This window comes from Scylla paramamosain, chromosome 14, assembly GCF_035594125.1.
Source record: "Scylla paramamosain isolate STU-SP2022 chromosome 14, ASM3559412v1, whole genome shotgun sequence".
NCBI classification, from domain to species: domain Eukaryota; kingdom Metazoa; phylum Arthropoda; class Malacostraca; order Decapoda; family Portunidae; genus Scylla; species Scylla paramamosain.
In genome coordinates, this window is record NC_087164.1 from 3,986,304 (window position 1) to 4,003,406 (window position 17,103).

At 34.3% G+C, this 17,103-nt stretch overlaps 1 protein-coding gene across 7 annotated transcripts in view; it reads left to right on the plus strand.

Moving 5' to 3' along the window:
- The window catches only part of LOC135106761 (uridine-cytidine kinase 2-like), a 190,082-nt gene that overhangs the window by 159,417 nt on the left and 13,562 nt on the right, over positions 1-17,103 (plus strand). The window contains exon 7 of one of the 7 annotated variants that reach the window (XM_064016035.1): positions 259-7,788. The exons of the other annotated variants lie outside the window; for them this stretch is intronic. Coding sequence (XP_063872105.1) covers positions 259-377 — 119 coding nt within the window. The 3' untranslated portion in view covers positions 378-7,788. Of the gene's footprint in view, positions 1-258; positions 7,789-17,103 lie in introns of those variants that run through there. 7 annotated transcript variants of the gene reach the window in all.

The following is a 17,103-nucleotide window of genomic DNA, read 5'->3' on the forward strand; positions in this document are numbered from 1 at the left end:
GTGAACTAGATTATTTGCCTTTGTACCCGATTGGAACCATTATCCAGTGTTGTTGTGGAGGTATGGTTTGTTTGTGTTTGAAATATCTTAGGAGAATATCATCTGCAGCTGTTGGGACAGTTTGTAAGAAGTTGAGTGTTTGGTGTTCTCAGTCTCTGCATAGACTTTTTTTTTTTTTTTTTTTTTTTTTTTTTTTTTTTTTTTACTCCCCAAAGAATGAAACTAATTAGCCTGCCATGCTCTTTGCTTGCCTTACAGTTGCCATTAACCTAATAGTGCAGCATATCCAAGAGATTGTCAACGACCGCTCAGGAAATGGCTCCGGAAATGGGAATCAACAAAGATCACGATCAAACTCTGATTCAAAAATTCGATAAGCAAAGCATTAGTGCTTTGCAGCAGTCAGATGTAGACATATTTTTGTATGATACTGAACACCATTGTCTACCACTTGTACTTAATGCATAAAGGTGGAGGACAAGGGTATGCTTGCCAAACTCATTGTTTATGAGGTATTTTAGCATTATTATTATTTTTTTTATTTATTTTTATTTTTTTCCTTATTCAGTTAATAACCTAGTATATAGTGGAGGTTTTTACATATATTTTTTTAATATTTCACATGCTCAGACCAATAGTTCTTCCTACCTACATTGTCTGCAGTACAAATTAATGGAGTTTACTGTGGGAAAATATGCTTAATGAAGCAGTTCATTAACATGCTCTCATACACACACACACACACACACACACACACACACACACACACACACACACACACACACACACACACACACACACACACACACACATTCCTATACACTGTTCACTAACTCAGTGCCACATGGCAAACTGAGATTTGCATTGGTGCTCTGGTTTTCACTTATGAGCAACCAAGTTCATTTTCTTTGTGGAGAATCAGATAGGTTTTACTGATAAGTGAACAATTCCTGACCTCCTTGAGCAGGAAGATCCTATCTTCAGTGTGTGAAAGCATCCAGACTTTCAGTCTTCTCTTAAGGTAGACTATGGCCCGATTTTTTAAACATGGTGGTAGTAGTTACTAATACCAATGTAGCTGATTCTTAGTACGAGTGTCAACTCGTTGGAGACACCACAGGTTCCTGTAACAATTGTTGGTGTGTCCTCCCCCTCCCCAACAAGAAACACCAATGATATTCACGATTCATATGTGATTGAAAGTTATGTTAAAAATATGATAATATATCAATATACTTCTGTGCTAAAGGAAAATAATATCTATCATTGTAAGGAAGAGATTAAAGTGTTTATGAAATCACACGTTCAGGTGCCTTCACCTGTGTAAGTAATGGTTCATTTACATTGTGCACCAACATTGAAATAGCTGTCAATTTCCATCACCTCTCCAAGATTTGCAACAACTTCACATAATAATTGCAACATTGGAGTTTTTTTAATACATAAAACCTTAAATTTTAGTTATTCTTGTTCAGAAACATGTTATATGTTCAGACTGAGCTTCATCAAGCTTGGGCTTGCAAACAGTAGATGGAAAAAATTTTATTTATTTAACTGAATATAGCACATCGTATTGAGAATGTAAAGCGTTGAACTGGATTGGCAAATAAAAACAAGATAGGCTATAATACTACAGGCACAAGAGATTGTAGGCTATGCAGTGGCTGGCAAGTTGTTATTATTAGCTGGTACATACGTACATCTCACCATTTTCAACATGAAGCCAGTATGGTAATATTCTAGACACCTTTCCTGTTGTTATTACTTATGGTTTTAGTTCCATTCTTTTACAGACACATTTGAATAGTGCTTGGGGGTTACAGGAGAGGTAGCTTTTTCCCCCACTCTGTTACATTGTACATCTGTTCATATATGTCTGGGAAAGAATGGGACTAAAACAACTAATAATAATGGTTGAAAAGGACTCTCGAGTATTGCCACCACTTTTTTCCAGATTAATTTCTATATTCTAGTCAATTAATCTCATAATCACAAGCCCAAGACTCCATAACCTGATTCCAAACTAACTATAGTAGATGGCAACTAAGAAACATTTCTGGTATTGTTTTGAAAACTCTTGAAAACAATGATTTCATTGCATACATTTGTAGCATATCTAGAACTCGATCTTGTGAATCAAGCTGAGGAGAGGTGAATCTTCCCAGAGTTGTTCAGAGACTGGAAAATCTGTTCACATGCCTCTCTGAGGAGATGCTCCCAACTGCCTGTACACTACAACTACTAAAGATTAGAGAATATACATCCCAACTACAGATAGAAAAATTATAAGTGAATATATATATATATATATATATATATATATATATATATATATATATATATATATATATATATATATATATATATTTAAACACACAGTGGAACATCGGTAGCCAAACGCCTCCCTTTTCAAACAAATTGGTTTTCAAACAAAATTTTGAACTCATTTTTGCTTCAGTTGCTGTACCATAATTCAGTTCTAGAACAAAGTTACTTTTCAAATATTAAAAGACATAGCAAAAGCTGCCATTTATTACTCATTTATAACTTCTACAATTATTTACTTCATTTTTATATATTTGGAGGAGAGAGACGGTGTAAGACAGTAATTCAATCCTTGAAATAATGTAAATGTGATCCTGTTGAAAAGCCTCGATGTAAACTAACAGTTTTTGGGGCTCAGGAATAATCCTGAGCTACCTGTGGCTCTCTCAATGACCCCCAACACCATCACTATTGCACAACTGCATTTTTCCAGTAGCTTTTCCCAGCAGCAAGATGTCTAAGTGTTATGATCACCTTCATTTTGGTGGTGAGTTGCTTCTGTGTCCCTCTGTAAGGCTTCCTTCACAAGATCAGTGACAAAAAGAATATATATATGTTCTAAACAGTACCTTCTGATGAGTTTTGTCAGTAAGTTCATTCAGTACATCCTTTTTGGATAAATAATTTGTGAGATGGAGGTGTGAAGCAGTCATCTTGGCTGTGGGAGCATCTATCACAAGCCACTATGAAAGTGTAGAGTGCAGTCTGGGAATGGATTAATCCACTTGCATAGTTTTGGTTTTCAAACTTTTCAGATTCTGAATGGTATTCAGGAATTAACGAAGTTCTAGAACTGAGGTTCCACTGTATATATATATATATATATATATATATATATATATATATATATATATATATATATATATATATATATATATATATATATATATATATATATATATATATATATATATATATATATATATATATATATATATATATATATGCAAATGCAGTGTTCAGTGTAGACTGATTAGACAGGAAAACTGTAAAGCATTGATCAGCTGATTGCTTTGGCAGACACATGAAATACTTCAGAACTGCCAGCTTGTGCAAAGAGTGCTGTTGGTGTTGGGTTCTCCTAACACCACATCATGTCTCCTTTCCCAAGTTTAAAAATGCATTTGACGTGAGGCATGGTGTTGGGATTTACTAACGCCAATGTCAAAAAAATCAGGCCTATATGAGGTTTATACTCTCATCAGTATGGTACAGCTAGTGGTCACTGTTCCATCATGTGATCCTCAAGATCATGATGAACTTCCCCCTTCCCACCCACCCACCCACCAACACACACACACACACACACACACACACACACACACACACACACTCTGTTTTTGTTTTATAACAAAGTAGCAAGAAAATGTGATGCACAATCTATCAATCTTGTTCTTAAGAAAACCACGTTCTATTGCTAGAACAATATTTTCAGGCCTTTGGTATAACAGTCTGCACACTTCTATGATAAACAGCAACTTGCCTTCACAGAAATTAATCTTTATTATATTTTTATATTATAAATTTTCTATAATTTCTTTTGGAAAACCTCCGGGATACCAGACACATCAGAATTTTAAATTCTCGTGTGTTGAATAGCATATACACAGGTTTTGTAGGTATTTTAATGCTGCTAGGAAGTGTAATATGGTTTACAATTATGTATATATCTTGACTTGCCATCTAAGTATTTGATAGTCTTTGATATTGATGTTGCATGTAAATGAGACCTTAGAGAAATATTTGACAATTAGGCAGTATAAATATCAGCAAGACATCTGCCTATATTATGAGGAGCTAAAGCCTAAGTATTCTAGATATGGAAATTACAAGACACATGTTCTGGTCTTACCAGTGCCTGGCCATTTTGTTGCATATCATTGAATTATTTTGAAAAGTCCTCATACATAGCAGCCAACAGACCATTTAGTTGGTTATTTCTGTGCTGCCTGTAACTCACCACCCACTTCATTGGGTATTGCTATTTTGCTTGTAACCCTTAACGTGTTCATATTTGACCAATGAGCCACAGCCATTCTTCCATATATATATATATATATATATATATATATATATATATATATATATATATATATATATATATATATATATATATATATATATATATATATATAAACACTCACCTCATTGAAGCCTTCAGGGAACAGTGACTTCATGCTCAAGCCAAATATTAGCAATGGTTTGCATTTCTACTTGAGTAGTATTTTGGTTTACTGTTAAGGAGGAGGAACATTTCCTTCTCTTACTAAGACACTCCAGGAAAAAAAACTTCACATGTGAGTTATCACCACCGTCTCCTTGGTAATCAATAACTAGGGTTTACTTAATATTGCAGTCATAAATATTTCTGAAGATTACAGGAAAGTTTTTCATCCAGTATTCATCATTGTTATAAAGACGTACTATACAGTAATATGAACAATTTCAAGGTAACATGGATCCTAAAATTGTACCATTCAAACATATATTTGTGCCAGCATAGGCTATGCTTTTCCACTGGGTAGCAACCTAGCAGGATGTGTAAGCCATAATGTACTGAAAAATATTTCAGGAATCCATAATGCTGAGATTCATTTGAATCTCAGCATTATGTGAAAAAAATATTTACCTTAGAAATGAAAAAGCATATTTTTTATGCAAGAAAATGCAAAATATGTAGCAGATCTAAGTGATGCACATCTTGGTCTTCAGCTGCCAAGTTGCCATATTCCCTACATCAATTGTTCAGCCACTACTGGTTTTTGTATTGCTGCATCACTTGAATATTAGAACTTGTCACCTCACTGGTGTTTAAATGAGTGATAAGTAGCTGTGAGATGCCATATGTCAGACAACTCCCTCCTTAAATGGTGTTTATTACACCATTGATTTATCATTATAAATCAACTTTGTATCCTTGTTTTCAGTAAATGTATGGCACATTCTCTCTCTCTCTCTCTCTCTCTCTCTCTCTCTCTCTCTCTCTCTCTCTCTCTCTCTCTCTCTCTCTCTCTCTCTCTCTCTCTCTCTCTCTCTCTCTCTCTCTCTCTCTCTCTCTCTCTCTCTCTCTCTCTCTCTCTCGACTAATACTAGAAAGTGGAAAGTGATACATACATTATGTATTCTAATGGTGTATCATTGATATTACCTCACTTGTGATTGCCTTTAACAAAACAGTTCCAAATGAATCTCAGCATTATGAATATTTACTAATAAAATAAGCTGTAATAAATGTGGAGCAAGACGGTCAGTCTTATCCTGAGAATTCCTGTGCTGCAGTTATCACCCTCTCACCTTAAACCATTATCCATGAGACAGTATAGTGAAAAAAATATTTACCTTAGAAATTAAAAAGCATATTTTCATGCAAGAAAGTGCAAAATACGTAGCAGATCTAAGTTGTGCACATCTTGGTCTTCAGCTGCCAAGTTGCCATATTCCTTACATCAGTTGTTCAGCCACTACTGGTTGTTGTATTGCTGCATCACTTGAATATTAGAACTTGTCACCTCATAGGTGTTTAAATGAGTGATAAGTAGCTGTGAGATGCCATCAAGCAACTTGTGGGAGTGCTTGGGGAGCTGTGACAGAAGTTGGTCAGCCAGTGGTGATGCATCATTGGGTTGCATGTTTTGTGCTTCCTCCACCATATAGTGCATGACAATATTTCAAGGAGGAAAGTATTTTTCAGTAAAGTTTTGCTGTACATTGAATTTAGCTGACTGGTTTTCTCAAGAAATTGCATATTGACTGGAGGTTCTTTTCCCCATGTAAATAAGAAAAAAAAATGCAGTTTTGCCAAAAAAAAGCTATTTTATTTATTTGAAATGAGTAAATCTGCCTGGAATAAAAATTTCATCTTTAAAGTAGCATGATTAAGTTTATTTTAAAGTCTGCAGTATGGGATAGCTTATATAGTGTTGGTTATGAGCCTGTAATAAATTAGCCATGTCTTTTCATAGACATCCAACCCTTCAGGAAGTAAACATTTCACACAGGGAAGCCACAGAAGGCTTGACTTCTGATCTTTGTAAAATTTCTGATTGGGGCAGAGCAAACTTGGTATTGTTCAATGCCTTTAAAACTAAATTCCTCCATCTATCAACTCGACACAACCTTCCAGACAACTATCCCCTCTTCTTCATTGACACTCAACTGCCCCCCTCTTCTACACTGAACATCCTCAGTCTGTCCTTTACTTATAATCTGAACTGGAAACTTCACATCTCTTCTCTATCTAAAACAGCTTCTTTGAAGTTAGGTGTTCTGAGACATCTCCGCCAGTTTTTCTCACCTCCCCAGCTGCTAACTCTGTACAAGGGCCTTATCCATCCATGTATGGAGTATGCTTGACATGTCTGGGGGAGTTCCACTCATATTGCTCTTCTAGACAGGGTGGAATCAAAAGCTTCTCGTCTCATCAACTCCTCTCCTCTAACCGACTGTCTTCAGCCTCTCTCTCATTGCCGCAATGTTGCATCTCCAGCTGTCTTCTGCTGCTATTTTCATGCTAACTGCTCTTCTAATCTTGCTAACTGCATGCCTCCCCTCCTCCCATGGCCTTGCTGCACAAGACTTTCTTCTTTCTCTCACCCCTATTCTGTCCACCTCTCTAACGCAAGAGTTAGCCAGTATTCTCAATCATTCATCCCTTTCTCTGGTAAACTCTGGAACTCCCTGCCTGCTTCTGTATTTCCACCTTCCTATGACTTGAATTCCTTCAAGAGGGAGTTTCAAGACACTTATCCTTCAATTTTTGACTATCGCTTTGGACCCTTCTATGGGACTGGCATTTCAGTGGGCATTTTTTTTTATATTGGATTTTTGTTGCCCTTGGCCAGTGTCCCTCCTATATAAAAAAAAAAAAATACACTATAATATACAAGTATTATAAAGGTGAGGTCCTATAAAGGAATAGATTTGTTAAAGTGGTTCATCACTGTACTTTGTGCTTTCTGTTTGTAGTGGACTGGTTGATAGTCTTTTTTCTTTTTTTTCTTTTTTTTTTATGTTAAAAAATTATTCAGCTTTATATTGTACTGAATTTTCTTGCAATATGATTGATTTGATAGACCGAAGTGTGCTGAGAAAAAAAAAACCCTTAAAATTCCAGGAAAATAAACAGACAGCAGCTTGTGGGTGGAGCAGTTGTGATGTCATAAACTAGGTCCAGCTACTGTCACCTGGTATAGGGTAGACTATAAGAGGGAATCATATGAATTTATAAGCATTGCTGGCATTAGTGTTTCATTCCACAATCTGAGGACACAAGAATGACCGCACCAGAAAAAAAAAAAAAGGGTTGCCTAAAGACAAAAATATAAGGAAGCTGTGGTGGCACACAGCATCCTGTTGCCATGGGCATCTCATTTTGCTGTCTAGATTAATATGAGTAATATTAATTGTTATATTATGTTGGGGGTGCAATTTAGCCAAGTATAACCAAATAAATATCATAATAAACCACTGTATTCATCATACCTCTTATATATTATGTCTTTCCTTTGTGATTACTGGATACTACAGGCGTTTAGATGTACACTAATAAATGATTAATTATAATGTTATCTTGGTGATGTCATTAATGTAAGAGGCATTTCACTGCCTAAAAACAAAGAAGCACTAAGAAGGTCCCTCTAAAGTAATGTAAATATAATATAAAGGGAGTGCACACTTGAAATGTAAAATGCAGTTGACTGCTGCTAATTTATTACAGTATTCTAACAATTTACCTGGTAAATCTGCTCAACAATCTTAAAGAGGAGGAGGTCTAATCAGTTTTAATATTTAGGAAATAAATAATAATAATAAAAAAAAAGCTTAATATTAGTTTATGCCCCCCTGTGCTCCAGTAAACCATAAACTAAACCAATCTTATCTAACCTAACCTCCTAACTCGTTCTTGCTCCCTCAGACCACCCAAGGACTAACCTAATCAAACTGCTTACTTGATCTTCATATTGATGGCTAATTGTGAGGCGGCATTAGGCTGATTCAGTAAGGGTGACACGATATGTGATTTCTCTAATCTGACATGATTTACTTTACAAAACCTAAATAAGATCTATGTTGAACATGTAAAAAGCAAATCATACATTACATGGTAAACTTGCTCTGTAAGATGTGTGATTTTCGTAAATAATACCCTAATTTGCCGAGATATTGTTAAAAGTTACCTCTGTCTATAAGGAAACAAATATTTTTCATTTTTAAGGCATTTTTTTTCTATTTGCACTACATCTTAATTACATGGATGTACTATACTTGCCCTGGTTCCATTCACAAATCACTTCATTATGAATTATAAGTATCATTTACAAATATAATTTTTTGCCACTAAATCATTTTACTTTTACTGGTTGTCACAAGGTTCGCTGTCATTATTAGTCCCTAAAAGCAAAAATCATCTCAACAAAAATAGACAGCATATTTCATCATTAGTAGAACTAACATATCAAGTGTCACACATGTAACAATAAAAATAACAGCTGTATATTAAAGAAATCTAGCCTACAAAGTCATGGAGTACAGTGGAGTGGGCAAGGAAAGTGTCTGCCTGTATGGTTTGTGATGTCACAATGGAGGATGCAGCCATCCATGGTGATGATTATTTTCAAATTAGATTATTTATTTATTTATTATTTTTTTTTCTTATTTATTTATTTTTTTTTTATTTATCAATTTTTTTCTTCAGACATTTCAAAATGCAGAGGAGATTTAGGGTAATGATATTTCAATGATAGTGTCTTCTTTATTATCTTATGTAATTTCTATATGACGTTAACTAGTCCATTATATATATATATATATATATATATATATATATATATATATATATATATATATATATATATATATATATATATATATATATATATATATATATATATATTGTGTGTGTGTGTGTGTGTGTGTGTGTGTGTGTGTGTGTGTGTGTGATGTGTCGTGTCTTGTCATGTCATTAAAAATTACCTGATAGGCTGATGAAGAAGGCCTTTTTATCAAATTGAGTTCATACTGCAAGATATTAGTTCTGGCTACATGGCATGATGCATATTGGAAATTTCATTGTAATATTTCAAGTACATAGGTGTATACTTCTTTTTTGACTTTTGATTTTTTTTCTTTACCCTTTTTATAGCGTCTCACTTTCTGAGAAATATGTGGAAGATGTATGAGAGAGATATTTATAAATCATGACAAATTACTCTTGTCTTTATATATATGTAATTATAGATGACAATTCATATATTAAGAGACTTAAGATTACGCCATAGTGATAAGGATATGTTCTCATTTGAATAATTAGTGCTTGTGATGGAGAAAAACTGTTTTAGTGGGCTCACTTTTGTTGTGTGCAGTGCCTTGTATATGAATCTCTCTCTCTCTCTCTCTCTCTCTCTCTCTCTCTCTCTCTCTCTCTCTCTCTCTCTCTCTCTCTCTCTCTCTCTCTCTCTCTCTCTCTCTCTCTCTCTCTCTCTCTCTCTCTCTCTCTCTCTCTCTCTCTCTCTCACATATATATATATATATATATATATATATATATATATATATATATATATATATATATATATATATATATATATATATACGAGTATATATATATATATATATATATATATATATATGTGTGTGTGTGTGTGTGTGTGTGTGTGCGTGTGTGTGTGTGTGTGTTCATATACACACACAGTAAAACTAAGATATGAAAAACTTGATTGTTGGGGAAGGTCAGTTCATTACATCCAAAATTTTTTTTTTCATTATAGTGAGATCTTTTAAACAAAGTAGGGTCATTTTATAAAGTGACTCATTCAGTAATATGAATAATATATTGTGCAGTCATAATCACATCATCAAATATTGGAAGACAGAATAGGGGTGAGCTAATTTGGAAGTTTCCTTAGTCTTCATTCTTTATTTGGTGGGGTGAATAGATGAAACAAGTGTACTTATCGAAGCACCACTTTCCTGCCACACCCTGCCTGCCATGCATTGACCCATCTGCTCCTTCCACCCTCACACTTCTGCTACAAATGAGTCAAATTCATTAGTTGTGCAGGATATACTGTCAACATTCTCCATGACTTCATTATCTTGATTCAGTATTATTATCAGTTACATGAAATAGATTGCATACCACCATGACTTCATTATCTTGATTCAGTAGTATTATCAATTACATGAAATAGATTGCATACCACCATGACTTCATTATCTTGATTCAGTAGTATTATCAGTTACATGAAATAGATTTCATAGCACCTGCTGTTGAGTGTGTGTGAGTGAGTGTTGATGTGGGAGTGTGACTTTGAAGCATGGCTCTGCCCCTACCTAACTTCTGCCTTGCATTTTGCTCTCAGATTTACTGTTGTCATCATCCCATCTCTTCAGTTTACTCCATCACTTATAGAGATCTTTGGATCTGTATCACACTCAGAACATTGGTGTGGGCTAGACTGAGAAATGAACAGCCAAAAGGGAATTCACTGCAGGCTGGGGAGTGGTGATATGTCACCCCAATTCACCTTTTCACTATTTCCTCTTCTCTCCTCATTGACAGTTAATTTAATCAGTAAGGGAGGATGTCCTATTGTGTGCTTATACTAAACATTTAATGCTTTGACCTCAGTTAAATGAATGAAGATGTGAGATGAGTGTGAGTGCAACTACTACCACCACTGCTTTCCTCAACAGCCAAACTGGTAGTCTGCATTAAGCAGTGCATTCTTGTACATATTGCAACAATTTATGATCAATAAACTGATTCATTTCAGTAGAAAAGGTGTCCTGTAGTGCACTTATGATAATGAGTAAATGATTCTAACTAAAAGAATATCAGCAAACTTCCTCTACTTATAATAATCAAGAGACTTGTTTGCTAGATCTAAAGGTTTTACTGTATATGGTATTTACTATATCAAGGTTTGTCATACTGAGATGTTACTGCTTATTTATATATATATATATATATATATATATATATATATATATATATATATATATATATATATATATATATATATATATATATGCATATATATATATGCATACACACACACACACACACACGCTACATATACAGTCTGCGTGAAAACTTGATGTGCCTTGGGGATATCCCAGTTAATTCTCCTCTCATGAAGTAGCAGTTTAGGATAGAGAGAGAGAGATCATTATGTTTGGCAGTGAGGTAGACCCTCTTCCTCATCATAATTCTGCCATGCTCCTCAGTTCCTTATCAGTTGCCAAGGAGAGTAGATGTATGAGTGTGACTTTCCTTCTTTTCCTGCTTTCTGGGCTTAAATTGTGCTTCTATTTTTATGTATCATAGTCCACTACTGTAGATAGGTGTGGATGGGAAAACTATTCAGGGTATGATAGATTGTATAAAGCAGCTCTTAGTAGCAAGACTTGGAAGTGACTCACTGTCCAACTAATACAAAAAATTCTAAGCTGGGGAAACAAAGGCTTACCCATCCCATTTAAGCCATCTGCTAGGCTCTGTAAGTTATCTGAGAGGACAAGGAAATTTCTCAAAATGCAATTTGAGGTCAATTTGGCCTTACAGGACATCAAATTAAGGAAGGGAATTCTAATTTACTAGCTGTTGTCTCCCTTCATACAGGCCATGATGCTTTTCACTGTGACCTTCGGCACTGTGGTTACCATACCAAGAAAAAAGCCACATATAAATGATTTACAAAGGAAGAAAACATCCAGTTTGCAAAGAAATCTACCATAGAGAAGTGCTATACAGTATTGTGGTTTGACGAAATCACTTTTTGCATGAGATCTAACAGAATGTACAGGCACCTAGGGTCTGATCCCAATGACCCCCGCTGCTCTCAGAAAACCACAAAACACCATCAGAGTGTAATGGTTTGGGATGTTTTTTGTTTTCCATGACCTGGATGATCTTGTGTTGTGTGTATTTGGAACTGTGAATGGATAATTTTGAGTCGTCTTTTGAAATGACCAGAGCCTATATTTTCCAGCAAGATGGAGCACCAGCTGATGCAGTTAAAATTGCCCAAGAATGACTAGGTAACTGAAGTTGACACAATAAAAAAAGAAAAAAAGTCTGGTAATTAACCAGATATTTTTCAGTAGAGAATTTATGAGCAGTAATGAAGGCTGAAGTTACAAGGCTGTGACACCTTAACACTGTCCAACCTGGAAGCAGAATTCAAGCTTGATGGCTGTACTATAAATCAACGTTACCATCTTCCCCTTTCCCTTCCCTTCCTTAGGGATGCTTGCAGGCTAGGTTGGTACCCCTGGCAGACATATGCATATGGAAAATTTCATAATTAAAGCATTTTGTACACATTAGGATTACAACATATATTGTGTAATGTATAACAATACATGTAGTGATTGATAGAATAACAAATACATTACCTAGTATAATCATGTACACAATGTAAGTAATGCGGTTGGCTGCCTGATGCTAGATTTAAACTTTGTTTACCCCTTGAGTCTCACCATGCTGTTCTCAGTAAAGCCACGGTCACACCACCACTTCCTTGAACCTGCACCTTTCTTAGTATGAATCACTTGGGCAAATGTTTAAGCCCCATTTGTGTGGTGACAAAGCAAGCATGGACAAGGATAGCTGTAAAATTCAACACAGCTGGCTATGAAACAGGGAAGCATAGATGATCAGTAATCAAACCAGCTGATGTTGACTTGGGCTTATAATGATAAGAAATATGTACATCAGAATCTTTCACAAATTATAAGAACATTTATTTTGGCCAAATTTTCTCATTCATATTTGATCACATATATTTTCCTATAAATCATAAATCATTTGCTACTATAACAAAGTACAGTAAAGCACTGGATTAGTCCATGAAATATATGAAGTGGAAGATGAAGAGGTCCATATCAGGATGCCTTCCCAAATGGCAACAGTGTCACCCCCTGCCCCTTGTCCCAACCACCACACGAGTGGCCCCATCATGTTTATAGTATTACAAAACAAATGAAGGGGTTACACCACCAACGGGGTTGATTTTTAGTATGGCCATGAGATTTCATCATTTAGTTGATAGTGTATAAAACACCTCCTAGAGGTGCTCAAGACACAAGGAAATGCAATGAAATACTAAGTTCCACATGGAATTAAAATTTGTTAAACTTTTGTGGTCTGATAAGTATTACGGAACCAGAATCTTTTGGCGCCACCATTTCTTATGCAGACTTTATATGTGTGTGTGTATAATTTATATATATATATATATATATATATATATATATATATATATATATATATATATATATATATATATATATATATATATATATATATATATACACAAATACACATACACCTGCATACATACATATACCCACACAGCCAGAGTGAGATCCCCCTTAAAGACAGGTAGTCAGGAGCCCAAACAAAATGGCAAGTCTTGTCTCTTTACAATAATAGAATTACAGGAGATATTCTCAATTCTCACTCCATTCTTTATAAATGCTTTTTATAATGCACAGGTAATATATAAATCGATATAAATATACCTATTTATATACAAGTTGACTATTGATATTCCAGCATTGTTTAATGCAGGACCTCTAATATATATATATATATATATATATATATATATATACATACATACAACTTTCCAGTAGTGGCTAGTGAAATTATTCTGTTGAACTGACTGAAATATCTTTTCATAACCAAGTATTATCAGAAAATTGTCTTCCACATTGTAATACACACCACTTCATCATCTCAAGTCAGACTGTTTCATTTATCAAAAGGTGACTTTATGGGCTCAAAAAAAATATTGAGAAGAAGAAGCAACAACTATTACATTATGGTAATATATATATACCATTAATTTGATTGTTCCCTGTGGCTTACTTACATCCAAACTTGTTGCTTTTAAAATCTCATATAGAGTCAACTTGTCTCATTTTGTCAAATATTGAAGATACATTGGAGTTATCATTAAAACTTATGGCAAATGACATCATCTCTCCCATATATTAAGAGCATCTGTTATGATTATAGTGAATTCAGCTCTTATTTTAATCCTCATTATAACAACAGCTGCTATATGATGTGTTATTTTCACTCTCATTGTAACAAGAGCCATAAACCACTGTGAAATGTGTTACATATGTAGTGGTCTATGCAAGTACTTATTTGAGCAGGATGGTATTTTTCTATCACATTAGATGTCAAAAGAAATTAGACCTGACCTTTGCAGTAATGTGAAAGTTATATATCTTGGCAGTAATATGATGACCTTGATATCATAACAGACTTGTGGTAGTATTAAGTTACATATTACAACTCAGCATCAGTAACTGTTAAAGTTATTAATTTTTGGTAACATGAAGCAAAACATGTGTAGTATGATTTAAAAGTTTCATGAGTATTTGCTTGAACCACAAGATGGCCATAGTACAGATTCATGCCACTAGATAGGGCTGAGCTGCTTAATTTTGAAGCAAAGGTGAGCCAAGTGATATAATGATATATCTATTTTTCTCATGTGTTTTTATTCTATTGTATAGTTGCTGATGACCTGCAATATTTATGAGGAATGTCTTCTGGATCATAATTATAAAACTAGCTTTTATTACTAATTATAACCATAGCAAAGAAACTCGTCTTGTTCTTGGAGATTCTTGCACTCCATTGAGTTAGTGTTACCTAATTTCTGGGGTGAAAAAGTTGGGTATTATTTTCATGTTAATGCCTTTTTGTCAAGTGTCTCCTTTTGATTTCAGTATATAAAACCAATAAAGTCAAATTACATTAATGGACAGCTGAGAGTCTTCAGGGATGGTAGTTTACTTCTTTTCTCTTTAGTCTCACAAATTGAAGTTAAGTGTGAATGGTGATTACTCTAAACTGATGTCTGCACACATTGCAATTAGAAGACATATTTAACATGTATGGTTTTCACCCTTACTAGCTTCAGTTCTTATTTAGGCCTCTTTTGTGTGTCTTCTATGCAATTTTTCCTAAGTATAAAGTGAAATAATACAATCACTGCTTTACCAGTATCAGGTGTTCTATCTGTACTCATAAAAATATTGCGAAACCACACTAACATTTGAAAATAAAAACATGACAAGAAAAAATGATGCCATTATATCATTTGGCATAATGCTTCTTGACACAAGAATTTAGCCTTACCCAGCAACCTGAATCTATACTATAAGGCCTCAGCTTCCAAAGTAGACATTATTGTTACTATAGGATTATACCTCTTACACTATAATGAATCTCTAGAGTTAGTAATATATTTCATTTAGATAGCATATGTTAGTAACAAAGGTGTTCAAAAGAGGGAGGGAATCATCTGAGTGAGTATTCAGAACAATAATCATCAAATTATTTTACTTTAGAAATTTTATAGTGAGTGTGTGTGTGTGTGTGTGTGTGTGTGAGTGTGTGTATGTGTGTGCGACTATTTCCTACTCAAACATCACGAAGTGGATGCAGCATCAACATACCATTGAAATGCATGCAACCCCTGCTATACATATGAGTTTCCTTCATACGTATGTGTGTACATATGTATAGCTAATGACTGCAGTAATTTGTAATGATATTTTATAGAAATCAGTGCTAAAGAGAATAGTACCATTTATTTTTATTCAAATAACACATCCACTCATTCCATTTGTGAGTGATATCCACATGTTCAGTGCTAATAGGGACATGATGCTTATCTTGGGAGGCCCAGTGCTAGGTTAGACAACCAGCACATTCATGTTTCCATTAAACTGAACAGTATCTTATACTTTTTAAGGTTTATGTTGTCTGAGCAACCATTTGCATGTTTATCTGGCTTTACCCATTAGTAATCTGCTAACATTGGAGTCTTGGGAAGTGCATATGATATACATAATAAAATCATTCTCATTCATTCAGGAGTCTGACTTCATTTACCAACTGTTAAAACAGAGTTAATTTTTTATTATTTTTATTATTTTATTTTTCATTTCTATATTAATTTTCATTATTATGCTAGTTATCCATTTATTTATTTTCTTTTGTAAAACTTAAACTATATACATATGAAGCTATTCATTTATTTATTCATTTTTTAATTAATTAATTAATTTTATTTATTTATTTTTTATTTTTTTATTTATTTATTTTTTATTTATTTATTTTTTTTTTACTTTTTTTTCTCTTTCATCATTCAACCAATGTATTTCATCTTTGAATTTACCTGCTAAAGTAATCATTGAGAAATCGATATCAAGTTTCCCCCATATACATACATATTTTCCCTTACTATTTCATTCATAACAAAAGGAAAAGAAAGAAATAGCTAAGCAAGCAGCTTAACATTTCAAGAAAATTATGTTGTTCTTTCTACCCTCATTGTTTATTATTTTTATTATTATTTTAAAGCTTTTCAGTTGAGATCAGTTGGGGCTGCTGCAGTACAGTGGGACCACGCATGCTTTGGGGGGCTGAGGTGTCCTCAGGTCCATGAGTTCAAATCCTGGCCATGGTCCAAGGGTAGGAAGGGTACCCACTCAGGGTAACAGTTCCCAAATGCCAAATCCAAAGTCCTTCATTAGGAGGCACCATCCTAACCCTGATAGACTAGGGAAACCATACATTAAAAAATAAACAGATAAATAAAAAAGTAGATCATTTTATATCAGCATGACACATTTTTGCATCTTTCCAATATCCAGAAATGGTGTTACTGAATTTATAACCTCTCAAGACTATAGAAACTATTCTGGAGATTTTTATTTGTTCCACAGTGGTCTGCTCTCAGATGAAGG